Raw genomic sequence first — 27,175 nt, forward strand, 5'->3', positions numbered from 1 at the left:
GATCGTTCTTAAGGGTCGTTCTTGTTCTAATTCTCGCTTGAACCGGAGGTAAGAAAACTGCACCCTGTGTATATTGGACATGCATGGTTATTCTGGATGCATGTTGGATTATCAAATGTGGCATGCATGATTATTGTTGAGGCATGTCAAGTGGTTGAATATGATGCATGAGATGCACGAGAAACATGTGATTAAGGCATGCTATGGTTATTGAATATGAGAATGTTCAGAGCTTGAGCCTCTGTGTTTGTGCATGGTCCTAATTGTACTGGTATTTGTTAAGTAAGCATGCTGAATGCCTGGTATTCAGATATTGGATATGTGATATATGTTTGGTGGCATTGCTTACTTGTTTATGGCACTGACTAGTCAGGGATACTGACCTAAGAGTCAGAAATGGCATAGCGTTATGAACGCCAAGCCAACTGAAGATTAGATCTAATCGATATCAGCATTGAATGACTCATATGGGGTATTAATGTTGGACCGACCCTAAGGTCGATGAAACTTATAAGCGCTTGGCTAGTCTAAGACTAGTTATTCAGAGCCAGGGCATAGGGCCCCGGTGACTGTTTGTCACATGGCTAGGGAACGATGTTCCAGGGTTATGACTCTATGGTCATGAGGAGGGTTATGTTGGTGACTATTTACCATATACCTATCCTGGTCAAACTTATGAAAGGATCACTTATCTGTAAGCCCTGGTGACCCTATCATCACATGGCTAAAGGAAACTGTCCCCATCATAGTGACTGGACTATTGTCACTCTTCTATATTTGGACTGGGAGTCCTGGATGATTATTATGATCATTGGTTGATGTGCTATACTCAATGTTACATGGACTCATTTGCTTGCTGAGTAGGGCTATATTTGCTAGGCATGTGCCTTATGATCTGATGACATGTGATAACTGTCCATGAGCATATTAAGTTTTCTTGCTGGGTTTCGGCTCACGGGTGCTATGTGGTGCAGGTAAAGGCAAAAGAAAGATGGACCATCCTTGAGTCGGAGAGCTTAGGTGATGATGTGTACATATGCAACTGCTCGTCCACCACGGCCGAGGTTGGAAGAGAAACTAGGGTTGAACCCTGTTTTGCCGCTTAGATTGGCCTGTTGTAAATATTTTCTCGTAGTAGACTCTGAAATTATAATTTTGGGATCCCAATATATATATTAAACGTTCTAATGAAACGTTATATCTTATCCAAAAAATTTAATCCTTAAATCGCTAATCATACTTAGTTACACGATTTTGGTCAAATGATTCGATTAGCGAGTTTAGCACTATTTAGAAGGCACACCGTAACAGCCCCTGGAGTTTAGGGCGTTACACCAACACTCGGACATCACCCAGTCGCTCGGACACATGCAGCTGCTCGAACACACGCAGCCGCTCGAACACATCAGCTCCTCAGATGCCCAGCCAGCCGCTTCAGACATGTCAACCCCTCGGATGTGCATGCGCACCTGCAGCAGCTCCTCGGTGTGCCTGTCTCCTCGGATGCGCACCTCCAGCAGCCCCTCATACACCTCTCGATGCCTGGCTCCTCGGATGCAGCACCATCACCCAGTCGATTGGACATGCTCAATCCGCTCGAACACACTGCCAGCATCCGCTCGGATGCACCACCACCTTCCGCTCGGACGCCAAGGTACTGTTGGGGTTTTATGCCCTAATTAAAACCCAAATTCTTTGTAATCTCATTTTATTATCAATAAAAGAATAGAAATCATTTTTTGACTTGGTCAATCACTTTGCTCACATGTTTTATTTTCATGATTATTTGTTTAAAATAAACTTCTATTAAATCCCGAGCATATAGCTAATCTTATTTATAGTGACGTAATCACAGTGGAATATAAATATGATTATATGTTCAAAATTAAGTTAGTCCTAAGATTAGTTAGTGCACCGGATTTACACTGACTTGCCAATCTACGATATGATCTACTTACACATTACAGTGTTATGTTCTTTCCAAAACATTAGCAAAGTAGATAAGATCGGATGTATTTGTTACATCGGACAGGACCGATATTGACAGTTGATAAGATAAGTAAACATACCGTTATTATCTATTCTAGTCATATCATATAGTTGACCATAGGTCAATTCATTCTCAATTCTGAGTGGTTAGTATTCTAACTGATTGTATTATTTGAGTTCTTTGACTTGTTCGTTACCAGCTTACCCTACGGACTAGCCCATACTTACATCTTGGGAACTCGGTAGTATAATTGAGTGGGAGTGTTAATCATAGATATGAACATCTATAGCTTCTGATGAAGAAGTGAAACGATGGTTTCCTTTTAGTTTGGTTCAAGGTGTTAAATGATAGAGATCTCATTTCAGTAATTAAATTAGTTTACTGAAATATCATTTACAAGGAACTAAGTGTTTTAAGGATAAAATACAATGAGGGGTAAAACGGTATTTTAGTCCCATCTCATTGTAGACCGTCTATAGAGGATTGAGTGACAATTATGGTTGTAACAATGGATAATTAATAGCGTATCTATATTTGTTATAGAGCGTTCTATGAATTCAAGAGTGCAATTCCGAGTCTATAGTGGAGTCACGAGGAATTAATAAGTTAGTAAATTTATTTGTTAGATTTATGATAACTTATTGGAGATTGATTTCATAGGCCCATGGTCCCCATTGTACCTTGGATAAAATCATCTAGATAGTCTCAATTAATTGATTTAATCATCAATTAGAATTATCAAAGTTGACCAGGTCAATTTTGGATAGTTTCACAGAGTTGTGTAATTTTGAAAAGAAAAGAGAAATTATGGCAGATTTATTAATTAAGATAAATTGGTATCTAAATTAATAAATAAGTTTAAATCAAGGTTCAAATTATAAATAATTAATTTGATAAAGGATTTAAATAATTATTTAATTAATTAAATCAATAGAAAATAATACATGCCTTGATTTTAAGTCCAATGGGCTTATAATCAAATGGGAAATTTCACGGGCCTATAGCCCATGATAATTTCGACCTAGGGCTTCAAAATGGCTGTTATTTTATTGATTTTTTAATTAAATTAAATGGCCTAATTGAGTCTATAAAAGAAATGCTTAGAGAGAAGATTTTAGAGACGACAGATAAGTCATAAGTCAGATTTTCTGATAGTTTTATATTTTCTCTAAACACAAGTCCTTTTCTAAGCCACTTTGTTATTTTCTCTTCTTCTCTCTATATCTATCTCATGTGTTGAGAATTGCCCACACTAGTCTAGGTGGTTCTAAGGATACATTGGAAGATCGTGAAGAAAATAGAAGATCGGTTCAGTTTCTTGATAATACTCTGCGATAGAGAGGATACAAGAGTTAGAGAAACTGAAGGAAGGACTCTTAATTCCGCTGCGTATACTGTAAGTATTATATTATTTGTTTCTCTTTGAATTCAATTTTAGAAACATGTTTTAGGCTTTCTCGTATTAATTTGTTTAATATTAGATATACATGAAAATAAATAAAGATCCTGTATAAGATTTTTCCAACAGGTACAACCTTTCGGATGCGCGCCTGGCTGCTCGGACACGCCCCATCCGATCGGACATAGCACCACCACACTCGGACGCAGCCCCAGATGTGCCAACTCCTCAGATGCCCCTCAACTTCTCAGACACCACCCTAGCCTCTTCGGATGCACCGGCCTCCTAGTTTCTTGGGCTTGTACAAAACTTTATGGTTCATGCATTTATACTTTACTTTTCTTTGTTAACTTCAAACATTCTAAGTCTTTTTAGACTTGAAAAGTTATAAGTTTTTTGTGAATAGTAAAGTCACTCTGATGTATGCCTTATATTTTCGCATGAGTACTTAGTTTTCTAACTTAGAAATTCTAGACATTTCATAAGTCCCTACTAAGTATACTTTCTCACACTCTTATTGCTCTAACATTTTATGAGCATAATGTTTATTGTCACACGAATATCTGCTTCTAACTTGAAATTTTAAAAAAAATTCTAAGTTACTTCAGCTTTGTCAAACAAGTTAGCTTAATGGCCTTTTTGAACTTCGAAAATTTACAAGTCAGCCTAAAAACAGATACCTTAACTCGTGCTCTTATTGCTTGTGTTAAATTATATACCAGTATACTCCATGTGCCCCCCAAGTGATCGAGGGTTGAAAGATCCTTAGTCACTTGCTACTTGACTGCATCTGTCCGAGCAGTTAATTACTCATGAAACACATAGAATATATGGAAAATATTCGAGCAGTTGAACACTGCTTGAATGTATCGACCAGTTGAACACTATCCGATTTTACCGACCAGTTGAACACTGTTCGAATAATTAACACAATGCACATTTGTAGCAAGAATCGGCCACGCTGCGCTTAATCTCTTTTATTACTCGTAAATTAAAAAAGGACAAAACGTGTCTAATAACGAGTCTTAAACAACAACAAATTTTCAAAAATAGATGACTGGTCAGTAAATAACCAGCTCATAAACCAAATTTAAATAACAAGTTAAACAACTTAAAATTAAACTACCACTCTGAAAAGCGGTATTTAGTGATAATATATCCTCCGATGTTCTCCATTCCAGTGGTTCTTGATTAAGCTCCGTTCACCCAATCTGGTCCTAGCACTCCAGCTCATGTCAAAGTATCTGGGCATACCTCTCCCTGGCTTTGTTACTATCTTCAGCCAAGTGTGGACCTCCACATATAGTGTCTAAGGTAAAGTCCACAGGCCCGGGTTGCAAGGGTGGAGATCTCTGTCGTTTGAACCCAGGATTGCTGCTGCCTCCTTCTCCTTGGGGTGTCTCTGCCTGGTACTTTTTCAACTGGCCTGACCGGAGAAGAAATTCTATCTCGTCTTTGAGGTGATTGCATTCATTCGTGTCGTGACCATAATCTCCATGGAAACGACAAAACTTATTCATGTCTCTCTTACTCATCTCTTTCCTGATGGGTGGAGGTTTCTTGTAGGGAACCTCTTCATGACTAGCAAGATATATCTCTGCCCGGCTGGTCGAGAGAGTGGTGTAATTAGTGAACTGAGGTTCATACTTGGTTGGCTTTTCGTTTGTACTCAACTTAGCCTTCTTTTCTTCATGGTGGTCAGACTCATTATTCCCACGTTTATTTCCACCATTCTAACTATTTCCACCATTCTTAGGAGGGTCAGTTAATCCGCCCGGATTGTTTATGCCATTCTCCTCTTTCTTGATTGCATCATCCAATTTCATATACTTGTCTGCTCGGTCAAGAAATTGTTGAAGTGTTGAAATTGTATTTCTATGTATACTATCCCACAAAGGACTCCGATAAGTTATCCCAGTGGATATGGCAACCATCTTCCCCTCGTCTCCTATGGCAGTTGCTCTATTGGCTTCTCTCATGAATCTTTGTATATAATTATTTAAAGACTCATCTTTTCCTTGTATGATATCTGCCAAGTGGTTGGCATAAACTGGTGGAGTCCGGGCAGCGCTGAACTATCTACAAAACTCCTTCCTGAATGCTTCCCAAGAGGTAATGGACTTTGGCTTAAACTTCCAATACCATTCCTGGGTAGTATCCGACAATGTAGTCGGGAAAACTCTAAACCGATAATCGTCACTTACTCTGAGCAATTCCATCTGGTTCTCAAATTTCCCAACATGTCTAATGGGATCTGCCTTTTCTGTATATACTGGCAAAACCGGTGCTTTATATTTTGCCGGCGGTTGGGCTGCTCTAATCCGGGTACAAAATGAGCTGCCACTCTGGTGGTCTATCGCATCCATCCCGGAAGGTCGTTTTGACAAACCTTGCACTGCAGTCGTTAGCACATCAAGCTGGGCTTGGATGGCTGGTGCAACTGACGAAGTTCCAAGGTCTTGACCTCCTGGTCGGGCATTTCCATCTGGTGCACTGTCGTCAAGTATTTCTACTTGACTGGCAGGGCGGTTCAAATTTTGCCCTTCCACTAGGACGATCCTCCTCTTGTTGGTGATAACATCCCTTAGATCCTTCCGGGAAGCATGCTCTCCTGCCCGATCGAACACCGTACTCTTCGATTTTTCAGAGGGCTTACTACGCGGGACTTGCTATCTCCTACTACGCTGCTGGCGGGGGTGCAGTGGAGGCTTTTCTGTACGTCCCGGGCAGTCTTTTCCTCTTTGTGGGTTGTTTTCTTCTTTATCCTTTGACTGGTCGGTGTGATGACTATCAGCCTCATCACGACCATGTCCATCTTTGAACTGTGAAGTTCCCTTATCTCGAGGAGTTCTAGTATGATCCTGCCTAGGTGGGGTCTTCTTACTACCCGATCGGTGACTTCTTGATCTCGAAGTTTCTGATCGGTGGCTCCTAGAGGGAGTTCTAGAGTTCTCCCTCTGTGTTGATGCAATTCTAGAGTGGACTCCGTCATCTGCCCGACCAACTTGATTGCTTCGACTCTGGTCAGGTCCTCGAGAGTCTGTCCTTCCAACAGGGGATTTCTGACTAGCGTTGTCCTTTCGTGCTCCTTGGGTGGCTGCTCGTGCCACGGATTGAGCATTGGCTTGGGCCAATTGGGTAGCCACTTCTAGAGCAACTGCTGCTTCACGATGTCTCCGGTCGACTTCCTCCTGTCATTGTCTGAGCTTTTTGCTTCTGGCCGCCATATCGCGCCTTTGCTGCTCTAACGCCGCTCTCTGCCTGGCCATCTCTTCAGCGAAAGACTTCTGTCGAGCATTGAATTGCATCATCTCCTCTTGGAAAACGCCTATTGCTTCCTGGAGTTTTTCAACTTCTGGAGTGGTCTCCTCGAGAGAGACCCTAGGCTCAGTCTCTGGGTTCTGTGGTCCAGGACCTTCTGATCTAGCAGGCTCTTTTGACGTGCTTGACTTTTTGGATGCCACATTGGTATTCTTGGGCGCCATCTTGATATGATAGTCGTGTGTTTCTTCTCTTCAGGCTCTCAATGAAAGCACCAAAATGTTGACCACGATTTTGGCCAACGACGAGTAGACGTCAAAACCACAATAAACCTTCAAGAGAAAATACGACACTGATAATTTTATAGTGGTTCAGCCTCAATTTATTGGTAATAGCCTAATCCACTTGGAGTTGTGATATATAGATCCTACACTTAAGATCAGATGAACTTGAGCCAACTGAGTTTCTTAAGTGTAAGTAGAAAAATATAGAGTTTCTCTCTCTAGAGAATACAAGCTTTCTTTCTCTAAGCTCTCTCGGAAAATGCCCCAAGAATGCCCCAAGTAACAGTCCCAAAGTCTAAAAACTAGAGAGTTCTTTCAGTCTCCAAAAAGATCAGATCCCCCAAAATGATGCCATGAGCCATTTATTTATAAGCTCATGGATTGTACATCAGATATCTCCCTTTGACCGAGTCCTTGGTTCTTCCAACAGACTTTAATTAATAAAATATAAATGAATTTAAATTACAATAATATAGCTATTATTTTGGGATATCTGAGAGATTCCCGTGGCAATTGAGAATGATTCGGGTTGAAGCTGTTATTGAGGACATAGGCAAGCACCTCTCATCGGCAAAGCACACCTCTAGCACACCTCTGGTCTAGCATGATACATCTCTGGTCTAGCAAAACACTTTACTGGTCGGGCAAAACAAATGATTGGTCGGCCAAAACGACTAACTGGTCGGCCAAAACAGATGACTGGTTGGTCAAAACGACTGACTGGTCGGCCAAACTCCTAACTGGTCAGTCAAAAATCTTTACCGGTCGGACAGAAATTCTATCAGGTCGGTCAGATCACTTTATCACAACTCCTTAGAGCCAATACATTTATTAACTATTAATGTGCCATTTACTGACCATGCATTGCCACTTATCACTTCTGATTGCCACGTCATCGAACTGAAATTTTGGGGATAATACCCATCAAGAAAGCAATAATATGCATGGCCAGCTAAACGTTCAACCATTTGATCAATAAATGGTAATGGAAAATGGTATTTTCTACTAACATTATTTAGCTTTCTATAGTTTAGGCACACTCTCCACCCCATTTGTACTCTAGTAGGGATTAATTCATTTTTCTCGTTTTTAACAGCTGTGATCCCAAACTTTTTAGACATAACTTGAACCGAACTAACCCATTGACTATCAGAAATAGGGTAAATGATACCTACATCTAATAATTTTATGACCTCTTCTCTAACTACTTCTTTCATATTTGGATTTAACCTTCTTTGACATTCCTGAGAGGTTTTAGCATTCTCTTCTAGATGGATTATATGCATACATTTGGATGGGCTAATTCCTTTAATGTCTCCAATGGTCCAACCTATGGCTTCTTTATATTTTCTAAGGACATCTAACAATTTATCTTCTTGTTCTTTATCTAAGGCAGATGCTATGGTAACATGTAGGGTTTCAAACTCTCCTAGAAAAGCATATTTTAAATTTTCTGGCAAAAGTTTAAGGTCTAACTTTGGAGACTCATAAATTGATTGAACATGATCTAAGGGTGAAAAATGTTCAAATTTAGTTTCATTTAAGGGTATAGACTCTAGTAAAGAATTCACATCATCATTAGAATCATCAACATGCAAGTTCATACCAAAGTATTTTTCACAAAAGTCAAGTAAGTCATTTCCATCATCTTCACAAATACTATCTATCATGATAACTTCATGCACTTCCTCACACTCAACAGATATAGCAACATTAAAAACATTCAATTCAACAGTCATATTTCCAAAAGATAATTTCAAAATACCATTATGACAATTAATGATTGCATTAGATGTAGCTAAGAATGGTCTACCTAAAATGATAGGAATTTGAGCACGCACATTTTCCACAGGTTGAGTATCAAGAACAATGAAGTCAATAGGAAAATAAAATTTATCAACTTTTATCTAAACAACCTCTAGGAATTTTCACAGAACGATCGGCTAATTGAAGAGTTATATAAAGTAGGTTCTAGTTCATCCAGACCAAGTTGCTTATAAACTGAATAAGGAAATAAATTCACACTAGCACCCAAATCAAGTAAAGATCTGTTAATAAAATGATCACCAATAATGCATGAAATTGTGGGACACCCAGGATCTTTATATTTAACAAGACTATTATATTGAATAATGGAACTAGCTTGTTCAGTCAAAAACACATTTTTAGGAACATTAGTGTTTCTATTTACCGTACAAAGATCTTTAAAATTTTTAGAGTAGGCCGGAATTTGTTTAATGGCATCTAAGAAAGGAATATTGATACTAACTTGTTTAAAAACTTCTAAAATGTCATTATATTGGCCGCCTTTTTTAATTGGAAGTAGTCTTTGTGGGAATGGGGCTTTTGGAATGAAAGGATGGATTGGAGTTTCATTGTTTGAAGAGTCATTGGCATTAGAACTAGAATGTTGACTCTTTTCTTTTTCTTTTTCAACCTCGGGTATGTAATCGGGTTTGACAATGTTCTTTCTGGACCTAAGAGTTGAAATTGATTTGACTTCTACATTATGACTAGACTTTCCTATCTGATATTGACCTTTTGGATTAGGGATAGGTTGACTAGGGAATGTTTCTTTTTCTCTATCATCTAAAACAGTAGCGAGTTGTCCTACTTGTGTCTCAAGTTTAGTAATTGATTGAGACTGATTTTGTAGGATTTGTTGAGTGGATTGCATAAATTGTTGTAAAGTATCTTCTAAGGAAGGTTTCCTTTGTTGAGGATATGATTGATTTTGTGGGGCATGAGTTTGGTTTTGTGTGTTGTATTGGTACCCTTGATTCATTGGAGGTTGTTTTTGTCTCCATGAAAAGTTTGGATGGTTTCTCCAATTTGGATTATAAGTGGATAAAAATGGGCTATCATTTGGTTTCCCATAAGCATGAAGAGCATTGGCCTCCTCAGAAAAGACTTCTTGGTAGGAAGGACATGATTGGGCATTATGGCAAGAACTAGAACATATAGAACAAACATCTTTTCTTGGTTGTATTGGAGAATTTATAGTTTGACTTATGGCTAAGGCTTCTACTTTTCTTGCTAATTTGTCTAAAGATGTTCTTAAGTCTAATTCATCTTTTACTTCATACCTTCCTCCTCTTTTTGGTGAATTAGTTGACCTAGACCTAGGATCAAAATAATTCCATTGTTGTGAATTGACAGACAAATCTTCAAGGACGTCCCAAGCCTCTTGTCCTTGAAATTTTAAAAAAATTCTGGTATGCATAGATTGAATCATTTGACGATTAGAGGGAGTCAAACCATCATAAAAATATTTTACAAGTCTCTATTTTTCAAAACCATGATGAAGACATTTTAATAATAAATCTTTAAATCTTTCCCAACATTCATAAAACTCTTCATTATCTTTTTTAAAAAACTCGGAGATTTCTCTCCTTAGACTATCAGTTTTAGACATAGGAAAAAATTTCAACAAGAATTTATTATAAACTTGATCTCATGTAGTTATAGATCCCGTGGGAAGGGAATTTAATTAAGCTTTTGATTTGTCTTTTAATGAAAAAGGGAACAATCTTAGTTTGATCGACTCATCAGAAAAGTTTTGAAATTTGAATGTTGAGCAAATTTCTAAGAAATCTTTGACACACATGTAAGGATCCTCTCTATCTAACCCATAAAAAGATGGCAAAAATTGAATGATTGATGGTTTAAGCTCAAAATGGGTAGCAGAAGTGGTTGGAAGAACAATACATGAAAGAACATTAGATGAAATAGGTGCAAAATACTCAAGCAATGTTTTTTCAGGCACAACATTTTCATCAATAGGATTTCCAGTAATATTAGCAATTGGTTCCATGATGCTCAAATTTTTACTAACACTTTCAATTTCAAACAAAGACAAACGTATCTTTACTAATTGATTTTTAGAGTTACGTTCCCAATGATGCATACAATTTTCACAAACAAGGCAACAAATATGATCTCAAACAAATAATTTTTTTGATGTGGAAGATCAGTTAAAACCACAACCACTGAACATACTTAGAATTTTGAGAGATTTCACAACAATATAATTTTTATGGTTTACTTGTCCCCAGGCCTATTTGATTCTACTTACTCGCACACTACTAACAACTCCCCAAGGTTAATTAGTAGAGGCATATTGGGAATTTTGTTCAAATTTCCTTTAAGAAAAAATTGCTTATGGTGAAAGGACAAGATTTATGTTTTTTTTTCAAGTATTTTTTCACAATTACACAATAATATAATAAAAGACAAAGAAAAATAAGGTAAAATTAAATAAGACTATCAAAAATTAAGCAAGAGTATGGAGGCATAGCATGCCATCAACCATAACAAAAATAAGGTAAAAATTAGGAGGTACAAGTGCCATCAACTAAAACATAAGATAAAAGACTAGGAGACAAAATTGCCATCAACTAGTTAGGAGGAAAAATTACCATCAACTAGTAACTTGCAAAAAAATAAAATAAAAATAACAACAAGATAAATAAAGAAAATTACAACAAAGGTTAGGAGGCACAAGTGCGGTCAACTAACAAAGAAATACAAGGAATAAAAACTATAACAAAATTAGGAGGCACAAGTGCCATCAACTATAAAAATTAAAAAGATAGATAGGAGGCACAAGTGCCTTCAACTATAAAAATTCAAAAGATAGAAAGGAGGCACAACTGCCGTCAACTAAAAATATAATAAATATAAATATATAAGTAAGTTTTTTTATGGGTGGTAGAACTGTCCCAACTTTTCTTTTTATCTTTTTTTTTTAGTTTTTATATAAATATATATTATATTTTTGTATGTATAATTTTTTTTTTAAATGCAAAAATTTAAATAACTAGTAGAAGAGTTCACTAACCTTGAGATAAATTTCGTTTCCTTTCTTGCAACTCCCCGGCAACGGCGCCAAAAACTTGATGGACCCAAAATGGGTATGTTTTATATATTTATAACTCGCAAGCGCACAAATCGTATATGAAGTATATTGTTTGTGTAAGCGTGAGATTGAACCCAAAGGAGTTGTCTAAAATAAAAAAGAAAACTATTTTAAACCAAAATTAATAAATCCTAACCTAGCTCCAAAGATTGATGAGATTTGATGTCATGAACATAAAATAAAAGATTTAAAGTAAAGTTATTTAAGAGAATAAAAATAAACCAATTATGATTTGAAAATAAGTTGTAAAAGAAAGATTATTAAGATACTAGAATCCATAAAATGTAAGTTTAATAATACTTATTAGTATATTGATTCCCAAGTTTTAGTGATAGTTAAAATAAGTCAAACTATCATTTTCCAAGTAGATTTATAATTTTAAGCACAAACTATTTCTAAAAAGATAGGATTTTTCTTCACTTTTCAAAAAAGTATAATTTCAAAGTATTTAATATGAATCAACCTAATGAAACAACAAAAAATCAAATAACATTATTTATAAGGCAAAACATAGTATTTTTGTTCTAAGCATTGGATGTGTACAATTTAATGACACATGTTACACAAATAATATTATGTTTTGCAAAATGAAGAACAAAATGCAATATTATCTAACAATCTAAAATATGAGATATTAAAGATGAAAGACATATATGAAGAAGAAAAATCCATAAACTTTGTTGCATTACAAGGGAAATTAACATACAACATAAATATTATCTAGTTACAAGTTGCTTCATCATGATCTTAATAATCTTATGAAAAGGATTAGAAGCACATAACTAGAATAAAATTTTCAAAATAAATAAAATACATACTTGAAAATGCTCTTGAAAAACACTAAAATGGAAGAGAGAATGGTAGAGAGAAATGGTAGAAAAGATGATGGTTACCCAATAATTAAGCACTCTAAAATGGTCTTGAAATTCCATATTTATAGCCAAAATGAGAGCATTACAATAATCAACTTAAATTAATTAAATTGATTAAATTAATTAAATAAAGTAAATATGGCATTTATAGGTAAATTATAAGGTGTAATGATGATTTTGTGGTGAAATATGTGGAAAAATTGGGTAAAAATGTGGCATTTTTGGACATTAGGGGACAAGGGGACTAGTGAGCCATGTTGGGCTCAAGGGGAAAAAAATGGCAGACATGGGGGCTGGTGGCTGAACCGAGTGGGCCGGGGGGCTGGAGAGGGTAGGCCCGTGTGGCTTGGTGGCTTGTGGAAAGTAGGGGTGAACATTTGACCCGCAAAACTCGAACCCCGAGAACTCGTATTTTTGGAAAACCCGTTCATTTCGGGCTTAATCCAATCTGAACCCGACATATGTCGGGTTAGGTTCAAGTTTAAAATTCAGTAATTTCAAGTTCGGGTGTAACCCGAACCCGACCGAAAATTAAAAAAAAATCTGAAAAATAAGAAATATGATAACCCTAAAAAGTTTTACTTCTTCTCTTTCACTCTCACTCACGCACGACCTCCCTCACTCAGCAGAGCCACCTCCACCACCACCAGCTCTTCTTCTCTTCTCGCCTCCCTCACTCACACCAGCCCCCCTTCTCTCTCACGCACGGTCAAGAGAAGAAAGACCCACCCACCCACCACATCCTCGGAGCAGGCCAGCCGCACAGGGAGAACACCAGCCACCAACAGGGAACTCCTCCCTTCGCCGCCACAATGCCACCACTAGCCAGCCTCGTCTCCTCCCTTCGCCACCACAGAGCCACCACCAGCCAGACAAACTGATAGGTATATGAACATATATGTGTTTTTAATATTATATATAATTCAAAGATTATAAGATTAGATTATTATTGATGTTATATAGGATTAGGTATATATGTATTATCAAGTGTTGAAATATTATGCTGAGGTATATTTATATTAAATTTTGTTTATGCTAAATATATTTTTATGAATTAGTATTATTTTGATAATGATTTTTTTTGCTATAGATAAGAATAGAGATATGAGTGTAAGGATTTTTGGCAATATAAAATTGACAACAATAATATGAAACTTTGGCTAATGAATAAATCTAGTTTTGGTTTTGTATCATCAATACTTGGTCAATAGAATCCATGATTACTCAATTACTCCAAGACAAAGAGACCCCGATGATCAATCGTTTATTATTCTTTAAGTGATAAAAATTCACGGCAAAAATACAACATAATTTTTTTTATTCATTATTACTGGCGTAGCTTTTAAGAGCCTTTTCTTTTTGAACCCATTTCGGCAATGCCTTTTTGTTTTCATTCATCTTGCAATCTAATCAGAGATGGTTTTGTCAACTCAATTTAATTTGGGTATTTTATTTTTAATTGAACCCATTTACAAAATTTGGCTGACTAACTTCATTACCATTTCCGTTTACTTCAGGGCAACTCTTCTAACCTCAACGGTGCGATTGCTCTACTCCTGATCTCCCTCTCTTCTTGTGTTCGTTGCAATCAGCCGCATAAGGAAGGAGCTTTGGGTTTGAAATTTGAATCTGTTATCTTTGAATTTGAATCTTCTATGAGAGTTTTTTATTTATTTTATCTTGATTTCACCCTGAATTATGTATAAATGTTACTGTCGGAGGCTGAATTGGGTTTGAAATTTGAATATAGAGTAGAGGAAGAAACATAATCTGACATGTCTTGAAAATCCTTGTTGGTGGAATGTGTTTTTACCAATTAGACAATATAAATTATGGTACAATTTTATAACTAAAGTGCACTAAAATTTATAAGAGACTAAAAAAAAACAAGGGCATTCAAAGTACACTAAAATTGAACAAGGGACTAGCTAAATCCATCAAACAACACTAATGTAAGAGAAAAACAGCATCAATTTACACTAGAGTTATCAATTCAACAAGGGTATTCAAAGTGTACACTAAAATTTGAAACATTATCATAACAAAAAAAAAAAAAAAACAAAGGCAGTCAAATACACAAACCAATTTTGAATTATAAACCATCACTCTAAGGCTTAAATCGATTGTTGCTGAGACTCCAAGGGAATTCCAAGCTCTTGGGGCGATTGAGCTTCTTCACCCAATTTATTCCATAATGTTTTTAAACCTAATTTATACAATTTATCCAAGGGAATAAATAACTAATGATACAATTTATCCGTGCATGCCTTTACTTATTGGATTATAGGCTTGTGTGCTGCTCTGTTGATTAGTTTTTTATTAAATATGTTGTATTAGGTAATGGATATTGATGAGGTAGATGAAACTCTTCCTCCGATAGATGATCAAGATCAACCACCTCTCACTCAGACTGAAAACCCTACTCCTCCTACTGAAAATGGTAGAAAAACTAGGGCTAGAAAGAGGGTTAGACCTCCCACCCCTAGTGCTAGTGGTACTGGGAAAACAAAGGGAAAAGGGTTATCTGTTTGGGATCATTTTACTAAGGAAGATCGTTCTCCACCCTCGACAGATCCTAATGAAGAGTCTCCTCCCCCCAAGTGTATATGTAATTATTGTGGGTCTGACTTCTTGTGTGACACTAGAAAACATGGGACTAGTCATTTGTGGAACCATTTTAAGAAAGTATGCGAGCTAAGTCGGTTTAAGATTGATGAGTAGAAATAAAAGACTTTAAGCTTTCAGCATGTAAAGGGAGGGAAAGAGCGGGAAACAAGCTTAGTAGCGGTAGCTTATAACAAAGAAGCTTGTAGGGTAGCTGTCACACAATATATTGTGTTGGATGAGTTGCCATTTAGGCATGTCGAGGGTGAAGGGTTCAAAAGATTTGTCAAGACACTCCAACTTAGGTTTGAGATCCCTTCTCGAATGACTGTTGCTAGAGATGTATTGAAGTTATATAAGGAGGAGAAGGTGACATTGAAAAATATTTTGAGCCGTGAGAGGATATTGATTACTACCAATACTTGGACTTCTATTCAAAATATGAATTACATGGTCATCACTGCTCATTGGATTGATAACTCTTGGAAGTATCAGAAAAGAATTATCAATTTTTGCCAAGTGGTAGATCATAAAGGGGAAACCATTGGCCATGAGATCTGTGGACGCTCAATATTCTGCGCCCATAAAAGAACTAGGACAGGCGCTAAGGTCCCTCGGAGGCCCAAGTGCATACTTGAGCCATGAGGCAATCGAGCCGCCACCTTCTCGCAACGGCCTAGCAGGCCTAGGATCATGCCGCGCAAGGTGATCTCGCGCACATAGGCTCACGCCCCATCGCCTATAGGCTCGCCTCCAAGCCCGCATGGCCTCGCTGGAGTGCCCACGGCGTCGCACCCGTGGCCTCGCTGGAGCCTCTCGGCGTCGCGCCCATAGCCCCAAATATGGCCTCGCCCAAGTATGGCCTCGCATGGCCTCTCCCAAGTATGGCCTTGCGTAGCCTCAGCCAAATATGGCCTCGCCCAAGTATGGCCTCGCGTGGCCTCAGCCAAGTGTGGCCTCACATGGCCTCGCCCAAGTATGGCCTCGCCCAAGCATGGCCTCGCGTGGCCTCGCGAGAGGAGGGGGGCCTAGTGAGCAGCTAGGGAGCTGAGTCACCAAGGGGGTCGCAAGGAGGGCGTCTCGCTACGCATCCTTAGACCTCCGTCAAGGCCACATGCCTATCACCCAGACTCGTGAGTGACCTCGGGAGGCTTCAGGCATCTCGTGCCAAGGACCCAAGATCTCCACCTCACGCCAGGACCATAACACACACCAAGGGTCCCATTCCTTACACCTTGAGACCCCTATGCTTAGAGGCTCCAGTACGAGTCGAATGGGACGTACTTGTACGACCTAGTACTGAGTACGGATACCAGTGCCAGTGGGACTGCTGGGATAAGAGTTATGGCCCGTACGTCTACGGCCAAGGGTCAGGGTCGACACCACAACCACCTGCGCCACTATGCCTGCCACCACTCGTTAGACATGGGTACGGACAAGTAGTGGAGACATCCTCCTGACACCTGCTCCTGTATAGGATGTACGACCACAACCTCTGAAGCCACTCCCCTGACGTAGTACTTATGTACCACTTGGTCTCTTGGACCACCATGTATCTAAGGCCATTAGAGCCTACTATAAAATGAACTCTAAGACCACATGAGGGGGGGTTGGAAATTTTACTGTAGCAAAAGCTTGAGTGTGAATGAAAGACTGAATTCTCCATTATTGTTCTATCATTGTTCTTGAGTTATTGTTTAAGTTTCTACAGCTTTTCCATTAGTGATCTTGACTTGATAATTTTTCCAACTCAAATTAGTTGACGAGTTCTCACCGTCAACAAGATCGAGTTATGTCTTTTAGATTGGGGCATCTCTAAGTTGCTTACCATTACGGTAGACAATGCTTCTTCTAATGATGTTTCCATTAGATACTTGAGGCAACAATTCAAGGAGAAAGAGAATGGCCTAATTTTGGATGGAAAGTTTTTACATATGGGGTGTTGCGCTCATATAGTGAACCTAATTGTCACTGAAGGGTTGAAGGAAAAACATGGGTCAATTGCAGCAATTAGAAATGTTGTGAGGTTCGTTAGGTCTTCTCTTGCTAGGCTAAATTTTTTTAAGAAGCTTGTCATGCAGGAAAGGATTGAATGTAAATGGCTTCTGTGTTTAGATGTCCCAACAAGGTGAAACTCCACATATCTAATGCTCAATTGTGCAATAAAATTTCGGAAGGCATTTGATAGGATGCAAAGAGATGCTAATTATATGAAATATTTTGATGAGGTTGACAAAGATGGAAAACCAAAGGAGGGCCCCCCCACTGTTAATGATTAGGATAATGCTTTAGTGTTTTTGAGGTTTTTGGAGACTTTTTACGAAATAACATTAAAGTTTAGCGGGTCTACTTATGTTACTGCTAATAAGTACTTCATTGAGATCTGCAATATGCAACAGGAGCTGTATGACTTAGCAGTTGACGATGATGAGCATGAGTTATTGAGGACAATGGCAATGAGCATGAAACTAAAGTATGAAAAGTATTGGGGAAAGCTTGATAATTGCAATGAGGCACTTCTAATTACCTTGGTCCTTGACCCAAGATACAAGCTTGACTATCTCAGTCATTGCTTTAGTGCTACTTATGATGAGATGACGTGCAAAGAGATGGTGAAAAGGGTAGAGAAGACAATACATGCAATGTTTGATCAATATAATGAGACAACATCAGGTCTTCATCCATCGGCATCTATGACTCAGCTACATTCAACCTCTATTGTTAGTGCTTCATCCACATTCGTCATGCTTGTTAGTGGTCGACCTAGTGCCAACAAGAAGTCACGAAATTTGCATGATGAGTTTGTAGCATGGAGATTGGAGAATTTCATGATCAAGGGTGTAGTACTATTTGTAGTAGCGGTCCTTATATATCGTATTAACAATCGAAAGATGGTCGAAAGAAAAAATCTCTATTTGACAGGGCTTCTTCCTATACCTATGAATTTCATTGGACCCAGAAATGATAAGAATGATGGAATGACAATAAATGAGGTCGATAAATATTTGGAAGAGGAGCCTGAGCGACCAAGTGAGAATTTTAATGTTTTTGGATGGTGGGCTAGTGGTGGGTGCAAGTACAAGATCTTATCACTCATGGCTCGTGATTTGTTAGCTATACCGGTTACCACCGTTGCTTCTGAGGCGACATTTTCTATAGGAGGTCGAATTTTAGATCATTTTAGAAGCTCACTAAGCCCAAGGATGGTTGAAGCATTAATTTGTCTCAATAATTGGTGGAGCGGATCACATCAACCCATCATTGTTTGAGACTATATTGATGAAGAAGAAGCGCTTCAAACATCAGAGTATCTTGAGTTAGGTAGTTTATTACATTTTATTTGGATTTTCATGGTCTAACTTGCAACTAATAACTTATAAATATTTATTTTAAGTGTGTGAATGTTTTATAATGTAATATTTATCTTTTATATTAATAATATTTGTAGAGATGACCAATGATCCTACAAGTGTTGCTGGGCCAGCTTCATCCTCTGTCAATTTTCAGTCTTCAGCCTCATCTGCACAACAATCTACGAATTGAAAGAATTGCTTGTAAGAATTTATTTGTGCATGCCTTTACTTAGTATGCTGTTATTTATTATCCTTGATTTCTTTTCTTTAATAATTTTTTTATTTGAATTTTGAAAGGAATGAAGGAAAGGAAGGAAGGAAAAGGCATGGACTTTCTTTGTATTTTGAATTTTCACGGACTTTTATGTTTATTTATGGTTGTAGACTTATGGACTTTATTATGGTTTTGTAGTTAACTAGTTATGTACTTTAGTTTATGGACTTTATCTTTGCTTATGGTTGTATTTTGGGACTTTGACATTTTTTATGTTTGTAATTTGTAATTCGGACTTTGCTTGTATTTTAAGTGTTTTTGGACTTTTGATTGACATTATATTTTTTCAAAATTTTTAACACCGACCAAATTTGTAAAAAAAAAAAAATCAATTAAATATCAATTTGTAAAAACAAACTATAAAAATAAAAAAAGTGTAAAAAAAATTGGTATTTTTGCAAAATTGGGCTTTTCGGCCCAAAACCCAACAAGCCTAGCTCAACCCGAACCCAACCTGAAAAACCCGAAACCCGAAAATTTTGGATCGGTTTCGGTACCATTTTTCTCCACCCGAAACCCGCAAAACCCGAAACCGATGAACCCGAAACCCGAAAATTCGACTCGTGTGCACCCCTAGTGGCAGGTGATTCGGGCTGGGCCGAGAGGCTGGGCTGCTGGGTGGCTTCGGGCTTGAAGGAGCACAGGGTAGGCAGGCTGGGCAATGGAGGATGGCAGCTGGGCTGGGTTGAGCTCGGTTGGGCCTGGACCATTTGTTTGCTAAATGCCATTTTTTTCCTTTCTTTTCCTTGAAAATGCCACATTTTCCTTCATTTTTCTTTCTTTTCAAGAGCAAAAAATACAACAAATTCTCTACAAAATAAACATAAATTAAATCATAATTAAATATTTTCAATTATAAAATAAATCATATTAATTCTTTGAAAAATATTAATTACAACTTAAATTACTTAAACAATTAAGCTCAAAAGTGCATCTTTTTTACTTCTAACTTAACAACAATAACACAAATAATTAAACAACAACATATTATAATAAAATATCTATAAAATTACAATAAGACTAATAAATTCAAAATTACTTAATAACTTACTTAAAAACTCAAAGACTAAGCAACAATTAGTATAAAAAAATGTGGTAAAATAACTCTATTTTGTAGAGTTATCAACTGTTTGTAATTTTTGAGTTGTAATTACCGTTTGGGAATTGTAAACGACCTTGTAAATATTTACTTTGGGATCCCATGTACGTACCTAACGTTTTAATGAAATGATTGTTCCTTTCGTCCAAATTTTTTAACCCTAAGCTGTTAATCACGTTTAGTTGCACGTTTATGCCCAAACGACTCGATTAGCGAGTCTAACACTATTTAAATACACAATGTGACAGTCTTGGCTATCCAGGGCGTTACAGCAAAAAACCGTGACTGGTGAAACCATTTCTAATGGTTCGGTTTAATCAGATCGTTCAACTTTAAATGGTTCAGGCACGATTTTTAACTCTCTAAGACCAATTAAACCAAATCGAACCGTGAGTTTTTCTAAAACCAAATTTGTAGAAATGAGGGTGTAAGAGTTTGAACCCTTATTCTTGAGTTAATATGAAGTCTATTCAACCATCTAAGCCATGCAATTTAATTGGTAAGAATATATTTTAAGTAGTATTTAATACATGTACAAGTTTCCAAAACTAAAAAAGAGAATTGTAAAGTCTCACATTATTTAGAAAGTAAAATTTTCTCTTTCCCTTTTCTATAAAATGATTCAAAATTCTTACATTTCTAACAACAAAGATACTAAGCTTCTTGTAGATTTTTTATGGTCTTAAAAATAAAGCTACAATTATTATTATAATATAATTATTGTATAGTATATAAAAAATTTAAAATTTTAATATTTTGATTATATGGATATAACCCAACCAAACTACACTAAACCGTTTATTTATGGTTTGGGTTAATTTTTTATTTTTAATGGTTTGGTTTTTCATTTTTGACAATACCGCATGAGCAGTTTCGTTTCAAAAAAAATTTAAACTGCACCAAATTAAGCCGTGCACACCTCTTAAAAATGTTCCTATTGTGGCATAGGGATATTATATTAACACTAAAAAATTTTATATAATAAAATTTTAAAAATTAAAAAAGAAATACACACCAGGCAACAACAAAAAAAGAACAATAAAAGAATACGTAAAACAGATGCGAGGAGAGGAAAAAAATGGTTGAACTTGAAACAAATAAAAAATTGAAGAAAAAAACATTATCTACAAATTAATATCTTTCATTTAATAAATAAAATAATTTAATTTGAATTTAAATTAAAATTAAAATTAAATGAATAGGGTGGCTACTTATAAATATCTTACATTATTGGGGAGTGCAAATATTACGGGTGCATAATTTAATGTATAGTGAGTCATACGACCCATACCTACTTTGAGGTTAGCGGTTGCCAACTACTTATGAATGAAAACCCTCTTTTACCACCGGCTCTCAACGAATAAACAGTACAAATCAAAGTACAATTGTTTTACTTCACTTTTACTATTATTATAAACATAATCTATCCTAATATTTGATAATTAATATATATATATATGTAATCTTTTTAAAGTGATTTGCTTTGTTTGTGAGCGGTGATTCTCCTTTGTGTCTGGATTCTCTCCCTAGTACTCGGCATACCCAAGGAAAGAGGCAATACCCATGCTCCATATCCGTCTAGGTGGTCTAACATCAGGTGGCCTTGTCTCAAAGGTCTCCCTTTAAAGGGTGAGAAATTATGATTCTTATTTTGGGATCTTCAATTGCAATTGGGTTGTGAGGATCATGACATCTTTCATTCTGGGTTGTTTTCATAGTTTCTTTTAAGGGTCAGCTGAGTTCTACTTAGGCAGCTAGATTTGACTTGAATTTTCATTACTTTTCTTATTGGAATTTGCTCTGGGTATTCCTTATTTTTTATGATATTCTTCGAATTTTAATCTGGGTTTGAATTTTTATGTAGTTTGGATTGAAATATCATAGTGTATTGATGGTTTGGTTTTTCCATTAAATTATGTGCTTCTTTTGGTGTAGTTTTATTACCCTTTGAAGTAGCTAACTTGGTGTAGTGAAGTGATTTACGATTTTCTTTATTGCGTACAGTTTGGTTTTGGAATGTTATTGGTATTATGAAAAGATAGGAGAAGTAGAAAGATTTATTTTATTCTCTTTTGATGAACCTTTAAAGCTTCTATGGTATCATATACTGTCTGATATGGAAAGTGTAATCGGTTTGTGATTTTTCAAAAATAAAGCTTTTGCCAAAGATCATGATGGGTCTTAGAAGCCTTGCTATAATTGTTTTCTTTTCTTTTTTTGCTGAGGATTTAATTCTGATTTCCTTCTATATTCATCTTCAGGAGATGATATCTGAGTCTATTGAGAATACTTTGCTTAATTTTCCTACATAAAGTATTTGAGAACGGTTTGTAGCTTCTTGGGAGATGCGAAAATGGACAAAAGGCGTAATATCACTCAATATAGAGAGAGGCTCGATAGAACACTGGCATCTCCCAAGCTAACAGATGCAAAGTCGCTTAAGAGCCTTGTCAAGACTCAAATCCTACAATCGTCACTGAAAGAAACCGAAGGTTGTTTTTTCTTCTTCTTAAGAATCATGTTTTTGGTTGATAACTTATAATCATCTGCAATGTTTGTATTGATGTAACCACTAAAGGTGAAAGTGAAGCTTAATTGTTGAATTTGCCAAACACCACACCCGCCTTTTCTGGGTTCTACAGGATGTAGTGAAACGGTAGTAGAAAAGAGGACCGCTGAAGTGTCAAATTTTCTTGACATGTTAAGGAGTGTTTCTGATGTTGGCACCGAGGGTTCAAAAACTCATGACACGGCGTCGTCACATCCAGATTGGAAAGTATGATATCTACTCTGCCTATAGTTTCTAATTTTCGTATTTGCTGTTCAGTCCCCTTATAATTCAGATATTGTTTTTCTATTTTTTTTATCTCCCTTTTGAACATTTGAACTTTTATTCTATTCAAATAATTTGGAGAGTGAGAGAACTTCTGACTGACGATTTGTTTTGTAGAGTTGCAAGAAAGCAACCTGAGTTGTTGTGGTTTCTAAACTGTTTTGTAGTTTCATCAGTTCTTAAGCTGTTCAGTTTAAAAGTTTGCCTCATTTTCACTTTCTTGGAATCTGATATTTTTTTGTTCAATCCTTTCACTTCTGAGGTCAAGATTATGTTATGAGCAGTGATAGCAGAGTTTATGCTGTGGTATTGGTAATTAATAAATTTGTTCATATTTTTACAGTTAAAGCAGGACAATGAAGAGTTTCGTGTTATGTATCGTGAAGGACCACAAGGCTCTCCCTTTCATTCCTTACTTGTAGAAGGCTATGTAAATGGACCTTTAGATGTTTGTAAGATTAATTGAAACTGCTAAAATACTTGAGCCCGCTAAAGCAAATTAGATATTTTTATCAAATCATAAGTTTTAAGATATTTTTTTGTCTCATTGCAGGTTTATGCATCTCATGGGAGTCAGCCCTCTACAGGAAATGGTGAGTCATAGCCTTCATGTCTATGTGATTTTTATACTCTTGACTAAAATCCATAGGCACATACAATGATAAGTTGGTGACTATACTTGACAAGGAAACTTCCCTTCACTAGTTTCCTCCTTTTGAACTAAAAATAGTAAAAGTCGAGCATCTGTGTTCTAACTTCTAAGATTGCAAGAAATGTTTTCATTTTGCTTTTTTAATTTGATGTTCGTTCGGACTATATTGGATAGAAGGGGATGTTAAGATTAAATTTTATACCAAACATTTACTTATTAACTTAGTTTCCTTTTCTCCTAATTTCGCAGGTGGCCTCAATCGACAATCCCAACTTTCAAAATTCTCTCTTGCAATTGTTTGCAAAAGGTCCGGATTGGTGAACAGATATCTTTAGTAAGGTTTGTCTAGAATGCAACTGTAGAGAATCATCTTGAATTTTAGTTACTTCTTTGAATATTAAATATTCTTTATTTTTTTGGAAGAAAGGGTGAAGGTTTCATGGCCACTATCAACTAGAGAAGCTATTGTACACTATTTTTTATTTGAGTACCTTGAAGATGATCTACTAGTTGTCATCCTAAACACGGTACTAAACTAATGAGTCGTGATTTTTATTTTTCCTTTTACTTTTTTGTTTGATTGAAAAAAAAATGTAGACATATTTGTTCAAAAGTCCATCCTATCATAAATGCGATGTTTGACAAAATAGCTCTTTTTATAGTCACTTGGCACAATAATTTATTTTTGATAATGTTTTGCAAAATGGCATTCTAGACACACTCGACATCTTGTTTGGGGGCATTTTGCAAAAAATTATCAAATTGAAGTCATTTTGCAAAGTCACATTAAAAAAGGTGCCAATTACTCATTATAAATCTGGTATTCATACTAAAATATTTGCCTGTTGATCTCAGGTCTCTGATATAGGAAGCATTGATGCTAGCACTCATGGTTTCACCAATGAGACAATTCCCAATGCAAAGGATGTGGTTAGGATTGATGTAGTGGGAGGCTTCGCTATACAAAAGGTTACCTCCGAAAGAAGTTACTTTCGGTAAGTGGTTGGCCTGCTTTCTCTATTATGAATGAAAATGCACCTTCAGCATGCCTTATGTAGGATGAAGTATCAGAGTGCTAAAACAAATATATCTGAACTTTGTTAAACTCTGTAGGACAATAGCTAGTATGGATATAAAGCTTGACTTCGTCCCACCATCTCTTATCAATTTTATCTCAAGGCAGCTCATTGGCAATGGTTTCAGACTCTATCAAAAGGTATATCTTTTGTTCCACAAGATAAGCAAAGAATTTGAATTTAAAACATGCACATATATGCTCAGAGTGAATTATGTGGAAAACTGCAGGCAGTGGCTTCGATGTTTACAGGTGATGATGAATTCAACAAAGCTTTGAAGGATTCACTGTACACTCGAATACAAGAAACTCTTGGTTCCACTAATAAATTAAACAGGTCTTTGAAAGAAGAAAATACCGTAGAAGTAGTAGTAGTAGAAGAAGAACTCAAGAGTGAGGAAGCTGATCTCTCTGAAGAGCAAACGACGAGTAATTTGGATTACTCGAAGGTAATAGATCAAAATAGTAATTGCAATCACCAAACAGTTGAATTGCCTGTGCAAGTTACTGATAGTACAGCCTCTTGTGAGATTGTGGAACTCAAGAGCGAAGAAAGCAAGCATTTTGACAATGAAATAATAGTTGAGCAAATTACAGAAAGATCCCCTGTCTACAGAAAGGGAAATATTATTATTAGTTCAGATGTAGAACAAGCTCTCGGAACATTGGAAAAAGTTATTTCTATGGTTAGAGAATATGGATTTAATACCAAAACCCCTTCTTGGTTCACCAGTGAAAGGTCTCCCAAAGAAAACGATCCAGATGAGGACTCAAAATTTGAAGGAGAAGATGCAGGAGTGTGTTCAAATGTTGAAGTTACTGTTGAGTTTGGAAAAGAAGCTTCCGAGAGGACATCGTCCGAAGAGTCTGTTGGAAATGTCCCTGCCATTCAAAACTCCAGGTAATTATGTTGATATAATCTGAGAAGTTTGTTGTTAGAGTTCAATGTTTACGTCATTTACCGAAAATTGTAGATTGAGTACCTAAAACACTCCCATATGTTTTTTGGCTGGTAGGCAAGGAGGATCAAATTCCTTTTCAAAGGAGGGTAACCACAACAGAATAGCACCAGCTTCCCCAGAACACAAAAACTCAGTTCCTTTTGATGATACTTGTACCAATCAGGCTGTTCTTAGTTCTGCCAAAACTGAACCACCAGTGATACCGATTATGAACCATAATACGGCTACACAAAATAATAAGCATCCTAGCAGTGATACCAACGACATCTATAAAAGCAGTCCCAACAAATTAAAGAAGCCTAAGAAGCAAAAAAGTTCTAGGCTTTGTTGCATTGGCTAGAGTCCTTGGGAGGTGAGGTGGAGTTGAACAGCAGAAATCGGATTTTGAAGTATGGTGTAGATGAAGCTTGACATGGCTAATACATGACACAATTGTGAGTTTGTGACATCTCATTTTATTAAGAAAATAAATTTTAGAATATCTGGAAAGTATTTTATGGTTGTATCAGTAATTTTTTAGAATCAATTATAGAAAACATTGTCGGCATACAGATAAGTTTTTTGTTCTTAGATTTGCTTGAATACTTGTTAAAATATGCTATAAAGAGAAGTTAGTTTTGTACTTATATTATTAGTTTCAGCAGGACGCTTTATTCGCTTTCTCTGGATAAAATAAAATAAAAAGTTACATTTTCGGGAAACTTACGAAGGAGTAGAGGAAAATGTCCATACGAGCTAACAAGAGTCTTATGGTCATGTTTAGGTTGGACTGGAGATAGGTAGGTCATGCAACCCAAGTTAAAAGGGTCTATTTTTTAAAAAAAAATAAATAATATTTTTCTATATAAAAAAAAGCAACTAATGACATGACAAATTTGATAATATGATTATCTCACATAATTTTCAAGCGAATAAAAACGACAAATATATATTATAAATTTTACTTATTTTTTATTCTAGGTTTGGTATATTGTATTTTATCAAAATATATACTTATATTTTATATTTTCAATAATGTTTCTTCAATACTCTTTAATTATAAATCATAAACCTTTTCTCCAAATTTAGTCAACCTATTTTTTAAATGCCACCAAATTGCCTTTTTGTTTTAAAAATTAAATTAATTAATTAATTTTATTTTATTTTGTTATTTTAAAATGATTTAAATTATTTTTCAGAATTAATAAAATAAAAAAGGGTTAAAATAAATAAATTTAAAAATACTTATAACTAAAACCAATTAAAAATATTATATCAACTAATATATAACAAAACCAATTACAAAATTAATAAAAACTAAAATAAAATCTAATCTTTTTTTCCTTTCCCCGTCTCTCTCCCCCTCATTCTCGATAGTCAGACTCAAAGTTCCCAAATGTACATTTGAAGCAAATGCCGATGAGCTCCGTGCCTTTTAAATCCTCTTTTGAGTTTTGAGTTAAACCCAGAATTCCTACACCCATGAACTCAATCCCGGAGTTGCCAACATGGGGAGGCACCAAGGGTAAGGGCACACGAGGTGCGGATCTGGCGCCGACGATGAGAGTGGAAAGAGTGCAAAGCACGGGTTGCAAATCTGGCATGGTGTCGTCGTCGTGG

At 36.3% G+C, this 27,175-nt stretch overlaps 2 protein-coding genes and 1 non-coding gene across 4 annotated transcripts; all 3 read left to right on the top strand.

Moving 5' to 3' along the window:
- Window positions 1–10,227: 10,227 nt before the first annotated feature.
- LOC133828084 (small nucleolar RNA R71) lies at window positions 10,228–10,334 on the top strand. Its single transcript, XR_009890727.1, has one exon. It is a non-coding gene; the product is annotated as a small nucleolar RNA R71 (small nucleolar RNA).
- A 4,730-nt stretch (window positions 10,335–15,064) lies between these two features.
- On the top strand, window positions 15,065–18,871 carry LOC133825544 (zinc finger BED domain-containing protein RICESLEEPER 3-like). The gene is made up of 4 exons (XM_062258473.1): window positions 15,065–15,332; window positions 17,168–17,354; window positions 17,631–18,490; window positions 18,777–18,871. Exons 1-4 carry the CDS (start codon window positions 15,065–15,067, stop codon window positions 18,869–18,871), a joined length of 1,410 nt encoding a protein of 469 aa, XP_062114457.1.
- Window positions 18,872–21,402: 2,531 nt separating this feature from the next.
- LOC133823561 (uncharacterized) lies at window positions 21,403–26,202 on the top strand. Of its 2 annotated transcripts, none has more exons than XM_062256397.1 (11): window positions 21,403–21,683; window positions 22,316–22,546; window positions 22,697–22,830; window positions 23,231–23,339; window positions 23,441–23,480; window positions 23,789–23,878; window positions 23,967–24,066; window positions 24,395–24,534; window positions 24,653–24,755; window positions 24,845–25,515; window positions 25,631–26,202. In XM_062256397.1, the coding sequence occupies exons 2-11, from the start codon at window positions 22,408–22,410 to the stop codon at window positions 25,914–25,916; spliced, it is 1,812 nt and encodes a 603-aa protein (XP_062112381.1). In that variant the 5' UTR covers window positions 21,403–21,683; window positions 22,316–22,407; the 3' UTR covers window positions 25,917–26,202. The 2 variants fall into 2 exon arrangements, with proteins under 2 accessions (XP_062112381.1, XP_062112382.1); XM_062256398.1 differs by lacking the exon at window positions 21,403–21,683 and adding an exon at window positions 21,745–21,784.
- The last annotated feature ends 973 nt before the right edge of the window (window positions 26,203–27,175 follow it).

This window comes from Humulus lupulus, chromosome 3 (assembly GCF_963169125.1).
Source record: "Humulus lupulus chromosome 3, drHumLupu1.1, whole genome shotgun sequence".
NCBI lineage: Eukaryota > Viridiplantae > Streptophyta > Magnoliopsida > Rosales > Cannabaceae > Humulus > Humulus lupulus.

What these genes read in the sequence shown, in the direction of transcription:
- LOC133825544 (XM_062258473.1), top strand. Translation starts at nt 15,065, where the DNA reads ATGGATATTGATGAGGTAGATGAAACTCTTCCTCCGATAGATGATCAA. An exon ending in TCCTCCCCCCAAGTGTATAT is followed by an intron (nt 15,333 to 17,167) that starts GTAATTATTGTG and finishes CCATTACGGTAG; the next exon opens with ACAATGCTTCTTCTAATGAT. An exon ending in GCAATTAGAAATGTTGTGAG is followed by an intron (nt 17,355 to 17,630) that starts GTTCGTTAGGTC and finishes AGTGTTTTTGAG; the next exon opens with GTTTTTGGAGACTTTTTACG.
- LOC133823561 (XM_062256397.1), top strand. Translation starts at nt 22,408, where the DNA reads ATGGACAAAAGGCGTAATATCACTCAATATAGAGAGAGGCTCGATAGA. An exon ending in GAACAGATATCTTTAGTAAG is followed by an intron (nt 23,879 to 23,966) that starts GTTTGTCTAGAA and finishes TTTGGAAGAAAG; the next exon opens with GGTGAAGGTTTCATGGCCAC. An exon ending in TAGTTGTCATCCTAAACACG is followed by an intron (nt 24,067 to 24,394) that starts GTACTAAACTAA and finishes TGTTGATCTCAG; the next exon opens with GTCTCTGATATAGGAAGCAT.